The sequence below is a fragment of the Ictalurus furcatus genome, chromosome 9, assembly GCF_023375685.1.
Source record: "Ictalurus furcatus strain D&B chromosome 9, Billie_1.0, whole genome shotgun sequence".
Lineage (NCBI taxonomy): Eukaryota > Metazoa > Chordata > Actinopteri > Siluriformes > Ictaluridae > Ictalurus > Ictalurus furcatus.
In genome coordinates this window covers 2,734,163-2,758,319 of record NC_071263.1, presented here as the reverse complement: position 1 = coordinate 2,758,319, position 24,157 = coordinate 2,734,163, and the positions used below count along the sequence as shown (strand labels likewise).

Here is a 24,157-nt window from a genome sequence, read left to right as displayed (position 1 = left end):
ACTTCCTGTTCTTTCTGCCGCTCAAAAGCACCCTGTCTGGACTCGCCCTCGGCCCGCTCGACAGGCACAGGCACGGCCTAGTAAAATTCCGCTCGTTATCAGGAGGCGCAGGTGAAAAACACGTTTCTTCATGATAAGAAAATAGTCGTTTGAGGTCTCTTAGTTTACGCAAGTGTTCGATGTAAAATACAATATACGTTCTGGTAACATCCTGGAAACTTCTATAATGCTGAGTAACTCCACATTAGGAGTAAAACACTGTATTATGCTGTTATAGGAAAATAATCAACGACGGGACGGTGTGATGGAGCGGAATTACCGAAGCTGAGTTGCGTTCCTATTACAACACGTCCCAAAGTGTTTCGTTCCTCTTATACCACAGAAATGTACATTTTTACATTTATTAATGAATGACACGTCATACTTTTTTTTATTTATTTATTTATTTTATCCATTAATAGTTACTTTTAACGTTGTTGAAACGTTATGTTCTGACGGCTTGTTTCCTGCTTCACCTGTGACCGTTACAAAGCTCTGACACTGGAGACTCCTTCCATACGTGTTTAAATAAACGTCGCCGCGTCGACACTTGGACAAGTTTTTAAAAAATACGGGCGGCGTCTGCCAGACAAGTCCCTGTGATTGAGCTGTTGCTATAGAGACTATAAAAACGCATTAGTATAAACCCGTGATTTGTGGCTGCGCTACCGTCAGAGCTGCTGCTACAGAAAATTAACCGAAATCTTCTGACCAATCAGAGTCCAGGGTTCAAGAGAGCTGTGGTATAAATAGAAAAAAAAAAATCGATAAGGCTTTGCAATTTATGTATTTATTTATTTCCCCCCCTTTTTTCCTCGGTTGTTTGATGGCTTGTTCCGTTATAAGGATGTGAAATTAATTTCAGCCGTGTGCATTTTTATTATTTTTTTTTTTAATGTCGCAACGTGAAAGGAGCACGATGCTGCTGTTGTCATAGCAACGGGTGCTGATCAAGTGTGGGTAGGTGTAGGTTACGTTCGGTGTGATTATATTACAAAAGTCTCGTGTTGAGCCTGATTTGGATCTGATCGTTCAGACTGAGAGCACGTTGTCACACACTTTGTCTCCCTAAATAATAAACCCATCACTGACCTGAAGGTTTCTTCTCTGCAGGTGTTTGATGGATCCGGTGGTTCTGTAGAACCGGAAGCTCGGGTCTCGACTCGATGGCGGCGGCGGGCAGCAGTAACGTGGGAGCTTCCCGCGCCGGGTGGGTGGCATTCAGCGATGAGCCGGTGCACACAGGTATGCGCTAGCAGGTAGAGACATGCTAATGAGGTCAGAATACATCCTGGTTTTAACGGCAGGATTACTGACTGACTTGGTTTTGTGTGTGCGTTTCGTGTGAGAAGAGTTTAAGCTCGTGTTAAAGCCTGTAGGTAGTGTTTAGTGATGAATCATTCACGCATCAGCATGTCTGTGCTGAGTAGAGCCATGTGATTGCTTAGCATAGTGCTTAGCTTTCCTCACAGCAAAAAAAACAACACAAAAAACCCCCCCAACATTTTAAAAATAGTGTTCAAGCCACAGTCTGGACCAGTACCAGTCTGTAGTGTTTGATGTTCTGAATCCTTACACATTCTCCAAGGTTTTCTAAATCCTCCTGCATTAGAGCATCTGCCAAATTACTGCATGTTTTAAAAAAAAAAAAAAAAAAAAAAAAAAAAAGAACAAAGGTATTTCCAAAAATACAAATTTTCAGCTTGTTTAATTTACAGGAGAAAGACTACGCAGAACCTTTTAGTTCTGTCGTTTATCGCTTTGTGTGATTTTTATTTTTTTGTACTTCAATTGGACAGGGTTTCCTCTCTCAAACCGCCTTTGGAGTAACTAGATGTAAATGCTCGGTGATTTGAGAAAGTGATCCTGCTCAGAGGTGTAACCAGAGCTGTTCCACTGAGCAGATGCTTTATTACAGCAAGGAGAACATCCACCAAATATTACACAAGGAATAAAACACTTCAGGACGTGCTGTCATAGGGACAATAATTCCTGATGGCATTATTATTACCCCTCTGTTGTCGTGCAAGAGGAATAAAATGCCTCAGGACACGCTGTTACAGGAAAGCGATCCACTTCACTTTACTAACGATTACATCGCGTGTTTATTATAGCACGATCGGTCACACTTTTCATCCGTTTTATAGTTGCTTGTCACGTTACCGAGAAACCGCAAAAATGTAAACTCGACCTCCTCGAAGATGTCGGGAAACTTGGCGTTCCAGCTTTACCTCCGACACTGGAGACTCCTTCGATAAACGGTGACGTTTTCTGTTATCCCTGTGGCTGGGCTGTTACTATAGAAACGATAACGTATTAGGAAGGGTGCGTTAATATAAACCTGTGGTTAATCATGTGTTAATCGATATGGAATTAACCTGTGTTAATTAATTAACACTTCCTGACCAATCAGAATCCAGAATTTTATGCTGTTCCGTCTTAATACCGTGTTTGTTCAGAGGTTAAAGTTGAAGGTCGTACCACTTTAAGCTGAACTGCAGTCTTGAATAGCTTCATGTGTGCAGTTAAATAAATATTTGTGTGAGTATCGTCAGCTTGCTGTGAGATTCCTGCTGTCTGAGCTCACTGCGCCAGTGAGGCAGGACTGTGTGTGTGTGTGTGTGTGTGTGTGTGTGTGTGTGTGTGTGTGTGTGTGGAGCTCCTGCTAGGTTTAACAGCAGACTGCAGACACTTGTTTACCCTAACTGTTTTTGTGTGTGTGTCCAGGCGAGCACCATGGCATGCTAATGACCAGTACGACCCAGCCCGTAGCCGTCTCCTCGTCCTGGGAAAACTCCGTCGTGGACCCTGCGATGCTGCAGCGCAGTAGCTGGGTGCACTTTGACGAGAAACCCTGGACCCCGTCTCCTCCTCATCCTCACCCGCCATCGCAGGTAAAAGGTATGACGCCTCAGAATACGGCAGTGATCTGCTGCTTCGTGGTAAAATGTACAGTATAATGTGCGCCAGTTCTCTTATTTTCACGCAGCGCGATCTGGAGACACTCAAGCTTGCATCAGTATTACTTAATACACTTACTATTGAAACGCATCGAAAATGAAATGCAAGCTAGGAGATAAAATCATCAACGTTAACATCCGTATCTGTAAATCGTTATTCAAACTCGCCACGACCACTTTCTTCAGAGGACAACAAGGACTTTCTCAGTGACGTGCAAGATGAGACACAAAGCAGCATGTTGCCGAGAAACCAATAAAGCACAAAAGTATAAGATGTTGGAAATCTGATTTTGTTTAAAAAAAATTAAATAAATAAATAATTCACTGCTGACACTGGAGACTCCTTCTGTAAATGTTAAATAAACATCCTGGTAAGCAGAGACTGATACTGATCCATCTAGACACGCCCCTTTTTCTGCATCAAGGCTCAAGTCATTTGGCCAAAAATGTTCAGAAAGCACGTGCTTCTATTGATTTATTTATTTTCCGGTGACTAAAATCTCCTGTTTTACATCTAAAAATTTCAAATATAGATTTTTCCTTTTGTGACTTTTTTATTATTATTATTTATTTATTGGAGGGGAAAATAGCTTCAAATACCTCCTTATAGTCCCTTATAGTATTTTTCATATGATCTGTGACGTTTTTACCAATGTATTCAAGATTTTCACCTTTCAAATAGATTTAAATCTTTTCTTCTCTCCAGTTAAATAGTCACATCCACTCATTCTTGATTGATTTTATAATTCTGGATTATTGCACGTGAACCCATTTTCTTGAGTTTTAACCAAAAATGTCAACGTAGGAATTCCTGGCAGTCACGGCCATAACGCGCCGAGGTCCGAACATCTGTAATTCTTTTTTTTTTTTTTTTTTTTAGTTTAGTTTACTTTTTTCCCCCGTCCCATGTACAGTGGCGTCTCGAGTTAAATATATAAACAACGACTTCCTTATCACGCAGTGACGGAGTGTTGAATACTATGCGGGCGAAGAAATGTAAACTAGTGTAACTTAAAAAAGATTATAAAAGATTTTAACTCACAATGGAAGTGTGGAATAATGGATATTACAAATTTAGAACTTCACGAAGTATGCGTTCATCATTGTTGTATGTTAAATATTAATTTAGAGCAAAATTACATACCTTGTGTTACTGTAAGAGATTGTACTAAAAACCCTATGGAAAGTTTAGATTTAGGTGAACGTTCGGTCAGGTGGTTTATACCTCAAGGGGTTAATCTGGCAGATCGTATCGTTCTTCGTAAATAAGCACACGTTGCATCTCAAATCAACTCTAAATTATTATAAATAATATAACGTGTATATAAACACACTTGGACAGAAGTCATGAAGTAGCTATTAAAAACCCAGCACACTCAGGCTCTGTAGTCCAGTAGCTCGTCTTTGTGAGCTGTGATGCTGCATCGCTTTTTCCTCGGGTGGTTTGGAAACGAGTGCAGGCGGAGAGAGAAACTCAGCGTGGCGTTAATGAGGACGCTTCGGCTGTCTGCGCGCCGAAGCTGTTCCCCGCGTCCTCAGAGCAGCCTGGCAGAGCACTACGGCTTCGTCTGACACACCAGAACAGGCTCCGTTGCTTCAAATAATATTCATTTATGTACTTGAAGGGGGCGGGGAAATCGCTTTTAGATCGTTTGTTTGATATTAAGTATTCTGTAATATATATATAATATATATCAGTAAATAACCAGTGAGGTAGAAAAGTCACAAGCTTTCTTTATGGTGTACTTTATATGAATGCATCAAGTTTTCAATCTACAGTGCTGTGAAAACGTATCCTGATTTTACACACTAAACGCACACTACAGTTTTTTTGGGGGTTTTTTTGGGTTTTTTTTTAATTGAAGCAAAAAAAAAAAAAAAAAAATTGTCCAACACCTTTCACACATGTGGAAAAATGAATTTCCCTCTTAAACTTCAAATCTGTTTGTGCCACCTTTAACGTTTGAGTTTCAACTAACGGACTGAAGACCGGACATTCTCCCTTAGGATTTTGTGGTACAGAGCAGAATTCATGTTTCCCTCAATTATTGCAAGTTGCCCAGGCCCTGAAGCAGTGAAGCATCCCCACACCATCGCACTTCCTCCACCATGCTTGACCGTAGCTATGATGTTCTTTTTGTAGAATTCTGTGTTTAATTTACACCAGATGTAATGGGACTCCAGTCTTCCAAACAGTTCTACTTTCGACTCCTCAATCCACAGAACGTTCACCCAGAAGGATTGAGGATCATCAAGGTGCGTTTTGGCTTAAAGTCTTAATGTTCTTCTGGGTTAGCAGTGGTTTTCACCTCACCTCACCTCAACGCTCTTCCATGGATGCCATTTTTGCTCAGTGTCTTTCTGATAGTGGAGTCATGAACACTGACCTTTATTGATGCAAGTGAGGCCTGTAGTTCCTTTTGATGATGTCCTTGGCTCTTTTGTAACTTCCTGGATGAGTAGTTGCTGTGCTCTTGGAGGAATTTTGGAAGTTTTTTTTTTTTTTTTTTCCATTTTGGAGATAACTGCCCTCACTGTTGTTCTTTGGAGTCCCTGAGCCTTTGAAATCGCTTTGTAACCCTTCCCAAACTTTGGCATAGTGTGTTACTGGGTAAGTCCTTTTAGCCAACATCATGCTGTTTGGAAAAAGTTCTATCTAAGTGTTGATTTGATTGAACAGGACTGGCAGTAATCAGGCCTAGTTGCATCTAGTCCAGCTGAACCCCATTACGAATGCTTTTTCATAGATTTGGGGAATTAGTAACTATGGGGGCAAATACATTTGAACACGGGCCCAGGTATTATTGGATAACTTTTTTTGCTTCGATAAATAACATTATCGTTTAAAAACTATATATTTTGTGTTTACTCAGGTTGTTTTAGTTTTATCTTTAGATTTTGTTTTCATTTCTGAACCAATTTAGTGCGGGATGCATGAAATCAGGATGGGGGCAAATACTTTTTCACAGCACCGCAAGTAAGAAAATTGACAATTTTTTTTTTTCCTAAAAGTCATATTACAGCTACAAGAAATTATTGGAACTAGCTTTTCAATGACTGAAGTAGACCTTATGAACTATTAATGGATAAAACATACTACCTGACATTCTTTAATTAACAGTTTAAAAAAAACAAACAAAAAAAAATCTTTGACAAAACCGGCGTCGTATAAGGGGAATAAAACCCTTCAGGACATGCTGTTTCAGCGTGGTGACAGTAACTCTGCTTCATCGCACCACCCCGTCGCTGATTATTTCCCCGTAACCGCATGATACAGAGAGCTATAAAACAACTCTCGGAAATAAAGCAGTTTGACCGTACACTCTATCCCCTTCCTGTACAGCACAGCGTATTGATCATGTTCGCAGCGCTGAGAGGATGATCTCCTTCACACCGACCACGGCACTCGCAAATTACCCAAGTGTGGGATGCCTGGGATGCCACGTTGCCATGGCGACCTCCATAAATCACTCCGTCTGCTAAAGCGTAATAAGAGGAAATGCAACAAAAGGAGCCGAGTGATTATTCCATTAGCGTGGATTACAGAGGAAAGATGATCCGTTCGAGAGAACGTTGATGAGGGATAATGGCGTCGGAGAGTGACTTTGCGTTAGATGCTGTTCCCTTGCGAGGAAATAAATCTATACGCTGATCTTGATACGGCACCGTAAAAATTGGCCCACAGTAATACAAACACCACACGAAGAGGCTGATGGGTTTAAAGCCGCGTTTAAAGACGTGCATCTCGAATATGAATGAAGGATTCGCACGAAGAAATCACTCGAGCATGAAGAACACTGATTCGGCGTTAAATAAACATTAGGTAATGATATAAATAACACGGTTAAAACATCGCGTGTGTCACATCACTAGCATTATTTTCTGTTCTTGTTTGTTGGTCCAGATCTCCGAGACACGAGCAGCACTACAACCCGAAATTCACTGTATGATCGGTTCACTTCCTGCAGTCGAGTCGAGTCGATTCAGAATCGAATCACTTTCTCAGCGAGTTGACCCGGGAGTGGCTCGAGACCTCCTCGCTCGTTTTCTCTCGGACCCGAGCGTATGAGTTTTCTCTCTGTTCTTACCTGAAGAACCGCACCGAGAGGGGAAAGGCACCGGGGGTTTGGTTCTGTGAAAAGAACACCATTTCGATGTTCAAACGAAAATGCGAATGAACCCTGTGCCATTTTGTTGAAGTTTCCGTGTAATATTTGTCTCGGTTAATAAAGCCAGGCCGTGAGATCAGACTCTCTTACACGGTAATTCGGAACAAAAGTCTTCTCATGCGACGGCATTTACAGCAGCGCTAATTAAGAGCGCCGAGCTGATTGATTGCAGCGACGTTTAATCGGCTCGATACCCATCAGCACACGTTCCGCTCTCTCATCCGGGATGTGTAATCCGTTTGCTGAAACACTCGTCTCTCTCCCGCTGTGAATATTTAATTGTCTCCGTTTGTAATTCGATGATCGCACCTGCTTGTTATGGAAACACGCACAGCTGAGTGTGTGCACCGGTGCAAGGTCTCTTAGGCTTTAACGCGCTGGTTTCAGGTCCCGTGTACCGTTTGTGTGCTTGTGTGTATTAGGCATTCTTTAATTATGGTTTATGGATTGTTGCGTGTTCGTTAACGGTGCTGCTGATTGCTGATGGTCCGAAGGTGTCGATTAACTTACTGTAACAGCTCTGGCGATAGTGCAGCTGCAAGTCACGGGTTTATATTAATGCAACCGTTATAATACGATATGGTTTCTGTAGCAACAGTTCATTCACAGCGACTACCTAAAGAGATTTAAAATTATTTAAAAAAAAAAAAAACAAACAAAAAAAAACCCATGAGAGATTTGTTTCAAATTTATGGAAGGAGTCTCCAGTGCCGGTGGGTTTTTCTTGAGTTGCGGTTTCTTCAGGAGAAAAGAAAACTAGAGGACGGTGAAGGAATGACTGGTTTTTGTTTATAGCTGCTTTAACGCAAGGGCCTGGTTCTGTTGTGAGAAATAAATATCTGAAACAAATGTTTGTTTTTTATTTATTATTTATCTTATATCTACATCTTAAAGCGTTCCCTCACCTTCCAAACTTGTGAGTATGCGCTTTCTAAGTCTTGCCCACGGTGTGTGTGTTCCAGGTCCCAGACACAGCGTGTGCTCCTCAGCCGGTTTCTGGAGCTCTGCTCCTGCCTCTGAGGGTGCGCCGTCTGAGGAGCTGAGCTCCACGAGCATGGACGCCTCGTCCTGTGACCTCCCGTCTCTCAGCACAGAGGAACCTCCCAGTCACAGCACCTCACCTCCGCACTCAGCCCGTGAGTACAACCAGAGGCGCGACACTCAACGCGGTCGTGCCTTTCGATTAAAAGAGCCGATCCGCTTGTTCGGAGGGGACGGGGTCACGGGGTATTTCGTGGACGTTATTTAAGGTTTTCAAATAATATTTTTGGAGCCGTAGAGCTTTCTATTCCTGGGTTCGTTCTAATGCGTTATCGTTTCTATAGTAACAGCTCATTCACAGGGACTTGTACCGTGGGTGCTCCACGTAAATAGATTTAAAAAGCTCGAGTAACTGTTCGCACGGTGAATTTTTCGGTAAGGAGATGTTTATTTAACATTGCTGGATGAGTCTGCAAGGTCAGCTCTTTATAACGGTACATGCCGTTGTTGAAAAATAAGCAACTTGCAGTGCTGTAACAGACTGCGCTCCAGGCTGAGGTCTCTTATCACGCTTTCTGTGACCTCTCCCTGACTCGGAGCCACTCCCTGGGTGTGTGTGAGCCGAGTGTTTGCCAACGCCGCTTCATAATTCAACCTTCTAAAACCCCTAGGGCCGGAGAGAACCGCAGGCACGGAGGTGAAGTAAAAGTTTGAGTGAATCTGCCAGGCAGGGCCAGAGAAAAGGCCGTCAGCTCGATGTAAAAATGATTGATGATCTGGGAAGCACAAATTCTGCTGGCCCCCTGACAGGTGTTCCTCAGACGCTCTGCTCGGCTGAGTAACGAGCGCCGTGGAGCAGCGCTGTGCTGATTGCAGTCAGAAATCTCTCTCTCGTGCGAAAGAGGTAATTCACTGCAGAGCCGTTAGCGCAGAGGACCGATCCATCTGCGCTCACCTCAGCCGCCCGGCATGCGCTCGCTCAGAACAGGGTTTCTATGGAGACGGGAGACGGGCGAGGCGCTTTGACAAGTTTTATTTATTAAAACGCAGCCAGATTCGTTCCTCCTCCTGGAACACTGAGACATCACTGCTGGCAGGAAAGCGACCTTGAGAAAATGGAATGAATTGAATTTAGTCTATTTGTTGTTGTTGTTTTTTTTTTAAATCTCTGTGCTACAGTAATGAAGTCGATGGCGGCAGAGGTGTGTGTGAGAGCGCGAGAGAGAGAGAGAGTGATTGACTTTTGCTCTACAGGGGTCTATTGTGTTTATACACACATGTATGTTCTTGTCAGTAAGCAGAGAGTTGTACATGCTGTAGCTATGAGCTTTATGGAAGCTTCCAAAGTCCCACTTTGTTCACATTTTAAATTTAGTACAATATCTAATGAACATAAAATTGGGATTAAACCACTGGAGTCACGGGGATTACTTTTACGATGCCTTTTATGAACTTTTTGGAGCTTGAACGTTTTGGTTACTGGCCTATAAACGGAGGGACAGAAATCTCCCAGGTTTCATTAAAAACGTCTTCGTTTGTGTTCCAAAGATGAACGAAGGTCTAATGGGTTCGGAATGACATGAGATTGAGTAATTGATGACCGAATTAAAAATTTTTGTTTGAACGATCCCTTTAAGACAGTGGTTCTCAACCAGCCCCCCTCCAAAACACAGACAGGGCATCATTTGTGTACTCTTTGTATTTTATTGCTTTTCAAATAGAATGTGCGTAAATGAAAAACCCCGTGTTCCCTCTCCCTCTGTATTTTCTTATTGCTGGGGGAGGCGGAGCTTACCCTGCCTTTTATCTAGCTGTCAGTGCAGACCAGTGTTGCCATCTTGGTGACTTTTCAGACCCCTTTAGCGACTTTTTTTTGCAAATAAAAAAGCACGTAGCGCCAAATCTAGCGACTTCTTGGACAAACCTTAGCAACTTTCCAAATGTCGGCAGTACGGTCCTGCAAGCGCGAGGTCCTGCTTTCCCTCTGCACTTGCACCTCTCTCTGCGTCTGCTCTGTTCAGTGAGGGGCCGAGAGCCGGAGATTTAACAATGTCATGGATAACGAGACGCGCCCTTCGTCCCAATTTACATCATTGCCATATGATTGGGGAGGCTTGGTGGGGATGTTGGGGGCTTTAGTTACAATAGGTTGAGAACCACTGCTTTAAGCCACAGAATCCAATTTTAGGGAAACTTGTATTCGAAATTGACGTGCATTACGTCTTGTCATATCTGAACACAATTTAATTACTCCGACTTTGAATACGAGTTTGACCGAGATCGAATCTCAGCTTGTTTGAATTTGACTCTGACTCTGATTTGATTCAGATCCCGTTTGTGTATGACTCTGAGCCGGTTTAAAACTCTCTTACTGAACTCATTTGTATGATTTGTTTGTTTAATTGTTGAATTCATTTATATACGACTCTGAAGCTTGTTTGAATGCGACTTGGATCTCGTTTGAATTAGCTTGTTTGGACTTTGTTTTTGTCCAAGATGGCGTCCCCCATGATATACACATCATGCACATGTAAACAATAGCACACCCGTCCTGCGTGTACGCGTCTTTTTTCTGTCTTGCGTTTCTCTCTTCACTGCCTCCACATGTGACCAAGGTGGTGTGAGTTTTTGTGTGTGTGTGTGTGTGTGTGTGTGTGTGTGTGCTATATTAATGCAGCTGTGCAGTTGTGTCACTGAGAGCATTACGTCTTTATGGCAGCTGTGTGCCGAGAAGGCTCATGGGACCCATGAAGGCGTGTAGTTGTCCAGCTGTTTCCTCTCACACAGGCTGTAACTGGAGCACGGTGAGGACAGTGAGCGTGACTGGATTTTTAACCAAAACGTGCATAAAGTTTTGCAGTATTTCTGTAAATCCGCAGCATTTATAAAGAACGCCCGGAAGTGAAGTGGTATCCGCGATCAGTCGCAGGTAGCACTGATGCGTCAGGTGTGCGGCAGGACAAAGTCTCACCGCTACATGCTTCCTGCCTCTCTGTGACCTCTGACCCTTATAAATCCACACATGACTCCGCCCGATGAAATATAGATGGTGGGATAGATTGGTGTAACTCCGATGAGGTTGGTTGTCTTTGCTGTAGTTCTGGAGGCAGAAAATCAAGAGAATTTGAGCTGCTTGTTTGACTTGACCGCATGCAGCCACAGTAAAAGTAGGACGTCCCAGAAATGCGCTTGTTTTTAGTTTCCTTACAACTTGCAACCTGATTGGTTGGGTGATTTTTTTTTTTTTTTTTTTTTTTTTTGAAAAAAGGGAAAGCGAGAGGGTTTGATGTCATCATGTGGCGATGATCAAAGCAGCTTCACTACCAAGCAATATATATTTGATCAAATTAATATCAACCTAACCCTAACTACTTGGGGATTTTTTTTTTTTTTTTTTTTTTTAGAGAGAGAGACCTGAGTGCTAGGTTTACACTTCTTGCAGTAATGTTACTGCACAACATGCTCCTTTGATAGTCAGAACTCTCTCGTACTCTTCAGAAGTCCATTTTGAATGCAACGTACCCCTAGGGATTAAGGCTAGGTTGTGTGTGTGTAGCAGGGTGCATGTAGAGGATAGGATTAAAGACTGATGAATAGAAATAGAGGAGAGAGGGGTGAGGGAGCGCTCTGGGCAGATTAGAGTATAAAGACCAGGAGACACAACAAGCTGGCTGTCTGTTCTTAACACTGAGCAGGTGAGCAGGAGATCAGGCGTGTTGGCGTTTCTGTAGTATGAAGAAGTTGGACAGACTTTTCCATGATACAGACCAGGACTAGCTGCATATTAGAGGTTTATGTGGGGCTGTTTGTTTGTTTATTTCCCAATCCCTGGTTCTCTCAATGATCTCGACTAATCCCACCCACTTCAGTAAAGAGTTTGATCAGTCCTGCCCACTACTTCCGAATTTTTAACCAATACAGAAAATTTGACCAATCCTGTCCACTGATTAACCCCTCCCACTCCTGCAGAAAGTTTGGTTTATGTGGGACTGTTGTCTATTTTTTTTTATTTTATTTTAATAATTACTGTGAGATCAGTCCCCTGCTCTCACAGTAATTATTGTTTGCACCTACCCATAATATTTTCTGACAGACTTTGGTTGATTTATTCGTCAAAACTCTTTTAAAAATGTACCTTTTAAAACCAATATGACCCATGATCATGTATGGTTTTTTTTTTTTTTTTTACTTTATAGTCTGTATACCATGACGGTTATCTGTTTGATCTGCATGCTCTGCGTTTTTCAGAGGATGACAAAAAAAAAAAATTATCGCGTTACCATTTTGTTATGGGTAGGGTTGGGTTTGTATAGATGGTGTGTATATAGATACCTTTTGGAGAGCAGGCTATCAGAGAAGGAGTGGGCGGAGAGAGCGAGAGGTAGTCAGACAGACAGACAGGCAGCTACATGTCTCAGCTCAGCTATGCGGGCAACTTTGTGGCCAGAGCCTCACGTGACCTCCCAACTCCAGTACTGCAGGATTGCGCTCTCGGAGCGACTGCCCCGTCTGCTGTCCTGCTCGCCGGTGAGTCTCTCTCTCTCTCTCTCTCTATAGCATCGTCTCAAACTGCGGGTCAGAGATTCATGCTTTTATGTTTCTTTTACAGTTATAAAACGCTCTGCTTGCAGTTTTGTTTCGAGGTTTTTGTCAGCATGTTGTTTTGCACATGGACGAAGGAAGTTAGCCAGAATTTTGCTTCCTACTTTTGAATGCTTTATTCCTCTTTCCCCGATGCTGGGTAATCTCTTTCCTAAGCTTTAATGTTTTATTGCTTTATTGAATTATTGAAGTGTGTGTGTGTGTGCTTTATTAGCATCATGATGATCCTAATATTGACATACCAGGAGAAGCTGGTGCTTAGAAACAGCCGGTCTCCTCAGTGTTGAAAGATAATCTGCGTGCTAAAGCCCCTCTTTTTGAGTAGCTCAAGTGTCCCGTTAGGTCCAAGTATGAAAAAAACAGTGGAATGCGAGTTGTTTTGGGAATATTTGTTGTTGGTGTAACTCTACTTAACGTCTGCTGCTGATCAAGCTTCAGATCTGAGCCTTAGGAGCTCTGCTTTAGCTTTTGTTGGAACATGAATAGACTTGCTTTTGCTTCCATTTTTAAAAAAAAACATTTTTATAGTGCCGTTTTCCCTCGAGATGCTGATTCTTTACTTGTTGGAAGTTTAGAGATGGATAACCAACAAGAGTTTGTTTGTTCACTTCATTTCCACCTAGATGCTTGTGCAGTTTTATATAAGCGCATGTGAAGGCCATACTTTGCTTTGTGCAAGTTCATTCTCCTTTGCGGCACTGGCAGTGGAAATGGGTCTGAAAGACAGAAAGCCGGTGCCTAGCAACAGGTGAAATGTGTCGTCCCCCCCCCCCCCCCCCCCGTATTCTGCTGCTAAGTGCTATGAGCAAGAAGTTCAGCTTGGTATCAGACACCGCGGCCACCAGCTGCATTCGTGTTGGTCGAGTGATTCATTTGGGTTTTTTTTTCTTTGCACTTTCTCTGAACTAAATGCAAAATATTTATGTAGGTTGTTTGTGTTTGTTTTGGTTGTTTTGTTTTTTTTTTTTAAATATAAATGTCACGAGATGTGCGTGATAGTTTTGATTCAGCAGTTCCACTGTGGTTGAAACCAAACCCCTGTTTGAGCAAAACATGACTAACCGCTAAACATCGTGCAACACTTAATCGGTAGTCAGCTACGTCAATCACAATCTCTGGCTAAACAACCGGACGAGTAAAAGCTCCAGTGTGCTGCCCTGGATGTTTTGGTTGCTTGGAAACCGACACGGCTAAAAAGTGGTAGCAAACGTAATATAATGAGTTGCGGCGAGCTAGTCAAGTGCTTTAATACAGACTAAGGGAAACAAATGAGTGTATGTTATGAGTATAATAAACAGTGTGTGATGTAGCAAATCTGTAATGTTTGTTTAACCGGGCTGTGAATGAACGTTGTGCTAACATAGTTAAACGACTCGTTTGACTGTCATTTTTGTGCAGATGTGGAAAGTTCAACTTTTTTTCTCACTTTGCAGATTCATCTATTTGCCTAGAGGATGAGGGAATAAACAACATGGATGCACTCAACTGGACATCCGACATCACGCATACAAATGGCCAAACAAACACCAGCCGCTTTGCCAACTGGGTCACTTTTGATGATGATGTTGATGATAACGATAACGATGATGATGATGATGATGATGATTACGTGGAGGAGCAAGCCTACCAGCATGCGGCCAAACCATCCAACGTTAGGATTGGTAACCTGAACAATTTACGTTTACAGGACCCCAATAGCAACTTGATTGTGTCCTCCATCCAAAACCAGAGTACGGAGAGACACATTCTGGATTTAACCCCAGATGGAACGGATACTGTGTTTGTCTTGGAAAGCCCGCTGTTAAACAGCAGCACTCCTTACTCCAAGAAGAATCCCTTTCTGCACGAGGATTTTTCAAACGTCCAGCCCTCTCCTATTAACCCTTTCAGTGCCTATTTTAATAAGACTGCGCTGACGTCATCGGACAGCCATGAAACCCAGGGGACACCTCCCGCCTTCTCGTTCGATTCTCCTCTCCCTAATCCTGACACCCAAAGGGATTCCTCCCTTTTCTTTTCCACTGCAGGGAATTTAGATCATGGGAGTGGGACTGGTCCCACAGGTTTCCCTTGCGATGGCCTGGATCAGTTCAAAAACATGCAGATCTCTGATCCTGACCAGGAACCTTCTCTACCAGATGACTCCCTGGACCAAGGGGACGACGCGGACATCCCATATGAACCGGCTCACATGGCTCCTCAAGATGGCTGGCCCATGCTCCTGCGCATTCCCGAGAAGAAGAACATCATGTCTTCTCGGCACTGGGGGCCGATCTACGTAAGACTGAGCGACGCTGGTAAGCTGAGGCTCTACTATGAGAAAGGCCTGGAGAAACACTTTAAGGAGTTTCAGCTCGGTGTCCAGCTCGAGATCTCCGAACACAAAATGCAACACTATGAAGAGAACAGCCGTGTCCATACTCTCAGCTTGGACCAAGTGGTATACAAGGAGAAGCGCAAGATCCAGCCAAAAGTCACCGTGGTTCACCTGCCTGTAAAGGAGCAACTGGTAAAGCTTGGGACCACGGACTACCGGGATTTTCTAAGCTTCAGGTATGCTTTGCAGGAAAAGCTGGCGGTGTTGTCTGCAGACGTGGACGCCATCAACTCCCCCGTGCCTTACTCCGAAGAGGAGATTCAGGTTGAAGTTGTAGATAGCTTTTACGGGGTTCTGTCAAAAGGAGACAACCGTATCCTCCGACAGCTGGTAACGACCCGGATTTCCGTGCTTGCCTTCTTAACGGGCTCACCCCCCTGCTGCATAGGCCTCAACGATGTCCAGGTGAAAGGTAAAGAGGTGGTGTCCCGGCATGACATCATCCCCAACACTACCACACGCTGGATCCGTCTACGCGACTGTCGACTGCACGGGTGCGCAGACGAACCAGAGTTTACACGGTCCAGGACGATCTCCTTCGAGCCCCCATCAGGACGGAGATTTGAGCTTCTGCGTTTCCGGACAGCGTACGCAGAGAAGACTCTGCCCTTCACCCTGAGGACGGTCGTCAGTGTTCGAGGTGCGGAGGTGGAGCTACAGTCCTGGCTAGTGATGTCAACAGGCTTCTCAGCCAGTAGAGACCCTCTAACGCTGATACCATGTGAAAACGTTGTTATCCGTTACCCCATACCTGATACGTGGGCAAAGAACTTCCGCAGGGAGAGCGTGACGGGAGAAAAGTCCTTGAAGGCACGCTTTAATAAAGGAGCCAGCTTCGGTTCCGCTAGCACCTCGGGGTCAGAACCAGCTATGCGGGTTACTCTGGGCACCGCGAAGTACGAGCAAGCCTTCCGAGCCGTGGTGTGGAGAATCAGCCGCCTGCCAGACAAAAACTCAGGTAGGACTGTACTGTCTTTTATTTATTTATTTATTTATTTATTTATTTTTAGAGTTTTCCAAAGAGGTAATTATATCTCAGGTACGGTTCTGGTTAAGCAGTGGGTTTAACCACTGTTGAGTTCTCCAACCAAACTTTAACGCACCTGTTATCGAGTTTAGCGAGAACTTCTTGAGGAGGCGATGATTTTAGATGGTCAGGTGGGCACGATTATGGTTGGTGCTAAAGTCTTCAGGAAGGAAGATCTCCAGGAACAGGTTTGGTGACGACTGCTCTAGTGGGACTAGAACCAAAGGTTCTATGTAGAACCCATTTTGAAAGCTGGTATACCTTCCAAAGTGCCCTTGAGGAATCCCTTGATGAAGTATAGAGGTTGTTTGACCAATATAGTCTTAGCGGGGGAAATGCTAACCGTAGAATGACACATGTTCTAAGTAGAGGGTTCCATGTAGGACATGTTCAGAACGCTTATTAACCTTTTACAGAACTCTTGAGGAATCCTATAAGGAAGTGCCGAGAGAAGTTATTTGTAGGTTCACACTGCCTGAAAGGGTTGCTCAGGGGTTCTTCGGAAAGCGACTAGCTTTCTAAATGGGTTCTACTTGGAACTCTACATAAAACCTGTACGTAAAACCATTTGTCAACCAGCTTCTGTGGTAGGTCAAGGTTGAATCTAGTATTACAAAAAGTTTCTGTGTAGAACCCTACCTAGACTGAAGGACAGTCCCAAGTAGTACCTGTTTAGAAAGCTGAGAACTCCTTTCTTGTCTAAAGAACATCTTAGGAACCATTTTGTAATGGCCTCATTTATTTCTCTCACAAGCGTTCTCTTTTTCATCCATCTTTTATAACCTCATCTATAAATTACTAGTGATGGAACCCTTTTTTTTATCTCTAAAACAGGTTTAAACATTAGGCTCATTGCTCCAGTGCGCAGTACGGTTCCTAACATAAATCAGAGAGACACCAGAATTGTCGTTTTTGAAGTGATCTTCTACTGAAGAATATAGAAAAGCTGCTGGAGAATTAGCATCAGGGTGAGAAATGGGCAAAATAATGAACAGTGTTGCTAACTGACACTTTAAAAGCATCTTCCTTGTTCTTATTTTTAAAAAAAAGGGGGGGGGGAGAGAGAAAAAGACAGTTTAATCTACTTCTCCCTAACCAAAACTGCTGCTCTCAAAAGAAATGGCACCCCTACAGTGTCCAGGCATCTATAGGGCAAGATTATCTGGTATTTATGAAGCTAGCTTAATGCTATATTATATAAAGTTCAGAGAAAAACTTTTTACAGCTTTACCTCTGACTGTTACAAAGTGTTGGCACTGGAGACTCCTTCCTTTCTTCCCATCCGCCCATACAAGCTCCCGTGTAAGTTGTCGCTATAGAAACGATAACACTTTAGAGCGAGCACATTCATATAAACGTCAGAGTTGCAGTTCTAGAAAATGAATCCACAGCTCTATGGTATAAAATAGATTTAAACACGTGCACGTTAACAGACTGAAATTCCCTGTGCAAATCACATCCCTGCTGCCTTTTGTTTCTGGGCTGATATTACATTCCTGAGTGTGCAGAAGCAGAGAAAACACTCGTTATTTACCGTCTAACTTTTCTATGCGTGTAGCGTTAGCATTCAATAGGCCTGTGCTTCAAACCTTTCAGTGGCAGATCAGCAGGGTTTCCTCTGTGTGTGTCGGATTGGCTGGACAAAGCCCCAGCTGTCATCATTCATTAGGTCACACCCCCCTGCAGCCTTTCTTTTCATTTCGTGTTTCCCTCAATGCATTCTTACACAAGGTTACAATCCACAGTTTCTACAGTTAATGTTGCTTTTTTTTTTTTTCCCTTTCTTCTTCTTTCTAGCGTCCCATGTAATAACAGTTTTTGTTGTCTTTCATTCATGATCACGTTTTAATTACTCCATTCCGATTGTTGTGTTAATCCAGACATATGCTTGTTTTCCCGAACAGCTTGCGTTTACTTTTTAGATTGTAAAAACAGAGCGAATCCCCATGCCGTTTAGACCACGCATAATTTGTGCCTGGGAAGTCGGCCCAGTATCGTAACGTCACGCGGCCGCCTGGAACTCACGGGAACCCTACCGTGCACAGTTTGTCCTGTGCTTGAAAAACCTGTTTCAGCTCTTTGATGGTGCGATAATGATCTGACGAGCCGAATCTGATCTGGGAGAACAGTGTAGACGGCATGGGAGAGAGTTTTAACGTGGATTGAGGTGAGATTTTGGCTGATGAGCAACAATCTTGAATCACAGACATTAAGGATGGACGCTCTTCAATGCAGCATGAGGTTTTTATTGAAATATTCTGTATCCATCTGCTTGGTCACAAGGAGTGTATTATTTTTCTATAGTAACAGCAAGTAAGATATTTAACATTTATGGAAGGAGTCTCCAGTGTCGGTACTTCGTAACAGTCCGAGTTAAAGTTTTAGGCTACTTTTTAACTCTTAATAGTAGTTCCTGTGGTGTTCTAAAAGTGTGATTATAACTATTAGAGGTAGTTCTGCATTTTCTTTCCAGTAAAACTCTCTATAGTACAGAGAATTCCTTCCTATTGTGCCATCATTAAGCCAGTGTTTGTTTTGTTCCCCAGTGTTGGGTCACCCTCACACCTTCTTCTGCCGTTTGGAGCTGGGCTCTGACTGGGAGGTGCCAAACAAGTTCCAGGATGTGTTGGAGGTGGAGTTCGACATGCCTGCTGCTTCAGCCTCGAAGACCAGCGTCCGCTCCCTGTCTGTCCGAGACAGGGCCGAGCTGAAGAAGTGGATCACTTACAAAGCGCATTACTCCTACCAGGTACTGTGCATGTGTGGGGTTACTATGGTATAAAGAACGGCTGACGCACGTGCGGGTGTTAAAAACAAAAGACACGGTAGCATGATTTGTGCACATAAATGTATTCATGAACACACACAGAGAACTTCATTTCTGAGACATTTCCTTTCACCAGTGTTTACTTGCAAGTCAAGTTCATTTTGTGGGTGGGGACAAGATGCATGGTCACTGTTCAGGCATAGAGTCCCTTTTTCTTCTGAAAATGGTGGTGAAGTTGGTTTAGTGATCTCACTCCCATGCACAGTGATGTGTGCATGCCTTTTGGGAACGAATCACTTCCTGCTAAAGCTCATCAGCCATTTGACAGTGGCTGAAAGACAGGCAGTCACCCTCCAGCAACCTGCTGTCTCAGCTGCCAGAGCTGTTTTCCCTGCTGCAATCCAAACATGTCATTAAGGTGGCTAGAGTCACTGCCCACAAACATCTGCTCCCATTACAGCTCATCTTCACAGGAGGGGTTTAGAAGCTGGGTGGCTGTAGAGGAAACAAAAGGGTTTGTACCATCTTTGGGTTACCATATGAGCAGTGGGCCCTCTGCTGACTGTAGTTAAAGAGGTCACAGGGTGAACCCATGGGGCAAAAACCCAGAGTTTTTTTCTTATAGAAAAATAAAAGTATAATCTAGAACAAGCCACTTTTGTTGCTTAGCAACAAGGCATTAGCCACAGACCTATGCTGAGGTTAACAGATATTTGAAACAATGACGAAGTCTCTTTTAACTAGGTTCTTCTGGGGGGGAGAAAAAACCCTAATGAGAAGTATTTAGAATCTATTTCAAAAAGTCACTAAACATAATTTATTAAACTTGTGAACTAAGTGTTAAGATTCAAATCTCACCCTTTTACCAGTTGCAGGATTTGACTGCCCTCTGTTGGGTGCTGTGCATCATTACATCGTCTTTTTCCCCCTCATTTGTGTTCACCTGTAGGTGGAGATGGAGCAGAAGAACGAGGGACCGGAGGAGCAGGCAGGGCGGTGCGTTCAGCAGTGATGAGGAACCGCTTCTTCATGGTTTTTTCTTTGGAAGGGGGGGGGGGATAAAAAAGTTGCACTTTGAATGCCTGGAAACACTGCTGTTAAAATAAAAAGGACTGCATGGGATTTTTCTGAGTAGAAATGATGTGAAACAAGTAAGAACATTTGTACAAGTTGCTCAATGCCACATCAAGCCTTATATTCAGGACAACACAGTAGCAGGTTCTCCATGAAGCCTGGCTCAACCTTCTAGCCAATTTCCTTAGAAAAGCTTTGTTTTAACTTTACAGGATTTCTGCCATCACGTTACCTTAAGGCTCCCTTAACTAAAGTCAGCCGCGTTCACTTTGAGTATGAAACCATGTACTTACCTACTATATAGTAGGTAAGTACGCAGTTGTCTATTTACACATATCATGACAAATAATTATCTGCACTTGAAAAATCAAAAACAAAACTCCTGTAAACATACTCAATGATGGAGTGGTGCTCACCATGTTACAGCTTTACCACCGACACCGGAGACTCCTTCCGTAAACGTCAAATAAACATCTCCATTACAGAGAACATCTACACATGTTTTTAAATCCATTTACGTGGCGCTTCCGCTGTACAAATCCGTGTGAACGCGTGTATTAACTGACCTTCGATGTGTCTAAATTAAATTTATAGCACGATCCTAAACGTGTTCCAAGTAAGGCTGGGCCATACGACAAAAATATATCTCACGATATAAACAAATTTAAAAGGGAACACAGTTTAAATGTTTTACACTTAAAAAAGAATACTGTGACAGTCACCCAGCCCCGTACCCGAGTGCTCTGCCCAGTTTGTAATTGTTTAGGGAAAAGGTCAGTTTAAAAAATAATAAATAAATATCTACCAGTTTCCACAATGTTACAGAAACACATATTGATATTCTTTCATGGGGGAACCTTAATGTAAAGTGTTTCCTTACATGCACCTCAGAGGTTTGTACAGAAGAAAAAGGGAAAGAAAAAACAAACCAAAACACTAATCCCAGTACTCACCAGTAGTGGTGCTGATCGTTGTATCCCAGTTTGGTTTGTAGATTTTAATACAAGATTCTTTGCCCTTCAGCGAGGAAATGGAGGAACTCGACTGGGGTCTGTGAGGGATGAAATCTGCACAAAAAAAAGAAGAGGAAATCTAGTTAAACTTGAATTCCATCCTAGATTGAGGTCATGATCACTATTAGTACAGCACATCATTAATACATTTTTTTTTTAAACAATGTAATTGTTTAGAATTGAGGGAAGGGAACAGTGGCTCCGTCTTCGATTATTCCCTTAGAACAGCACGACGCGCAGCGTACGGCTTAAATAAATCCCCCCAAAGTTACTTTCATTTCAGGACAGAGTTATAATGAATGACTTAACAAAATGAAATCTTTTGTATCCTGCAACAAGACAGCCGGCCACAACAAAGCACAGAGTCTCTAACATCCTCACACACCGAATGCTTCCTTCAGATCACCGCGAGTACGCAAACTTTTGCACGCAGGTGTAACGTGTGTATATATGTAGATCAGTACAATAACGCAGAAGTCAGTACGAAGGTCATTTCTGAAAACACTGTTTGCGTTACAAACACACGAGATATATTTGACTGATCTTTTATTTTTACCCCGACGCCGAAAAGCGACATTTTGTAAATTGAGAAATTCAGGTCGAACGGATCGGGTCTTGCTGCGGCGTCGCTTCGTCGCGAGGTCAGTGCCGATATCGGGGAGAAAATCTACTGTATTGTTTTAGTGTTATATTTGTGTTGATAGTGCAAGTGTATAATGTTAATATTTTTTTAATATTAGTAGACAGTGGTGGCAGTGACGTGAGGTTTTTTAAAAAAAAATAATAATAATAAAAAAATTCCCTTTTGGTCCAAATTTCAGACTTTCTTGTTTGGTTATTTTTCTTTTCAGTGCTGTTTGATATTTGTTTCGAGTCCCCACTCTCCCCCTCCCATCAGTGCTTCTTGACCGAAGTTTGAAACAAAAATTTTTTATTGTTATTGCAGAGGAGGTCAAATAAAATAAATAAATAATAATTTAAAAAAAAAAAAAAAGTGTTCGAGACTGGAGAAAGCAATTTTTTTTTTTTTTTTTTTTTAAAAACAAGCTCTTTATTTTCTTTAATTGTGCAATTGTATTAATAATTTGGATAATTACCGTTATTATTCTCAAATCATTTTACAAAATCGGTTAATAATACGTCCGATTGTTTGCCGATTACTCCTTCGTTAGTGTTTGTAAAATGAGAGAGTGCAAGTGTTCAGATAGATCCGGTGGTGGTGCGAGTGTTTTATAGCTCGGAGCTGCCTTTTTGACATCTTGCTCTTTTTTCTCGATTTTCTTTTGGAAATGATTATTTCAGAATTTAAAAATAAATAAATAAAAATGTAATAAAACGGACAAAAACACAGCCGCGGTCCGAGACTCGTACGGATGCGTCCGTGTATCCATGAGATCATATCCTGATTAGCCTGATACTCTGCCTACACTTTAAAAATAAATAAATGTTGTAAAATGTCCACACTTAAAACTTTATTTAAAACGGCGTTCATCCCTATACTGCGCATACGTAAAAAAAAAAACGTAAGGAGCTTTGGCCTGCGTTATTTCCGTCAGGCGTTTATTTAACAAACGCGATCGGAAGGTTGGACAAATTGACATACAGATGGATAGACCTGTTAAAGATTTAATATCAGGCCCTACAACTGCGCTACTTCGTCTCGACTCGAATGGGTCACGTGACTTAAAAATACGTCGTCGTTTTTGAGTAGCTCAGTTTCATCGGTCCACACTACAACGCGGAAAAACGGCGTTTTTCAGATTTCTCCGGATTAAACGTGGATGGAAGTCTGGGTGTGACGCAGGCGAGCAGCCCAATACAACTCCAACTCCTACTCCTTCATCCTTAGTAAATGCCTGGTCAAGCTTGTGGTGGTTTCGGAAAAATCCATACACGTCTTTATGTGTGGTTGGTTCTGAACTGGAGAAGACGTAGTGATTGTGTTTAGATTTAAATCAATGTAGAAATGTCAGACAGACATGGAGGCATTGCGTTACACACCTAACGCACAGGTTTTTTGGTGCCTTCAGCTTCCTGTGAATGAATCTAAAACTCTCGGAGAAGAGCGATAATGTTTACTCGTGCTGTATCCCCCCCACATCAAGCTAAAGCATGCACAGACTCTAGGTTTAATTAGCAGTCACGAATGAACGTAAAAACCTTGACTATATTTAATAAAAGCAATAATAATTAGGAGGAGCGACGATGAAAACGGAGCAGAATCCCAGGCCCCTCCCTCCCAGGCTCTGATAAGTCATATTAACCAGAATAAAGAATTATAGTGATTCCAATTTTCTTTTCTGAGGCAACGGGACTCTCTTTCAGAGCGTTTTTAATTACCCCCCCCCCCCCCCCCCCCCCGAGTCCCTCTGTGGTTTAAAAAGGTTCCGTCAGTCCCATTAATTCCCATTTTTGGCTTTAGAACAGAGTGTCAGTGTGCCTTATTCAGCAGTGATTCGAAGCTGAATAGCTTTCCCGGCCCGAGCAGAGGACCGGCTTTGTAACGCAGCGAAGAGCAATCTGACCCTTCAAGTCTCTGAAGCTTTCGTTTCACTCGGGAGACGTCTCCATCTAAAATATCACGGCGTTTACTTTGACTTTTTTTTTTTTTCTCCCCCCTTCTCCCCACTCCTGAGAAGTTTCGCCCATAAAAGCAGCCAGTGTACTTTTTATACATTAGGGTCCACTGATAAAACAGGCTGCTTGTGAAGAGTGCATCTTATTCCATGTTTTTACAGCTTTGTTTCAGGGGTTTCCAAAATAGTACCACTTTTTGGGGTGATTAAATTCACCTAGCAGAAAAGTGCTTCACTTAGTAGTAGTTTACTTGCCGAATCGTCGACTTAAAATAACCTGAAACCACAAGAGGGCAGCATTTCACAACACATAACTACTTCCCCTGCAGTCCAGGATGAGACTAAAATCTTTGACAGAATTTATTTAATTTTAGTATATAAATGAGTTTATAGTCCCCACCCCCCAAAAGCGTATAACATTCAGTGATTAGGTGTAACCCATGCTGATGCGCACACCCAGGAGATTAAAGGTGCAATCAGTGATTCTGGTGCAAGCTCAAAATCCAAGTACATTTATTTATTTTTTTAAAAAGTGTTTATTCCAGAGCCACACCCCCAGAAGTCTATCGGTT

General features: G+C 42.7%; 1 protein-coding gene across 3 annotated transcripts in view; it reads left to right on the top strand.

Annotated features, from left to right (window-relative positions):
• ston2 (stonin 2) overlaps nt 1-22,462 on the top strand; it is a 28,888-nt gene extending 6,426 nt beyond the window's left edge. Inside the window, exons 2-7 of one of the 3 annotated variants that reach the window (XM_053632922.1) lie at nt 1,153-1,284; nt 2,767-2,940; nt 8,131-8,304; nt 14,185-16,086; nt 18,702-18,904; nt 19,872-22,462. In XM_053632922.1, coding sequence (XP_053488897.1) covers nt 1,206-1,284; nt 2,767-2,940; nt 8,131-8,304; nt 14,185-16,086; nt 18,702-18,904; nt 19,872-19,934 — 2,595 coding nt within the window. In that variant the 5' untranslated portion in view covers nt 1,153-1,205 and the 3' untranslated portion in view covers nt 19,935-22,462. Of the gene's footprint in view, nt 1-1,152; nt 1,285-2,766; nt 2,941-8,130; nt 8,305-10,817; nt 12,677-14,184; nt 16,087-18,701; nt 18,905-19,871 lie in introns of those variants that run through there. The other 2 variants (XM_053632924.1, XM_053632923.1) reach the window with 2 other exon arrangements.
• The last annotated feature ends 1,695 nt before the right edge of the window (nt 22,463-24,157 follow it).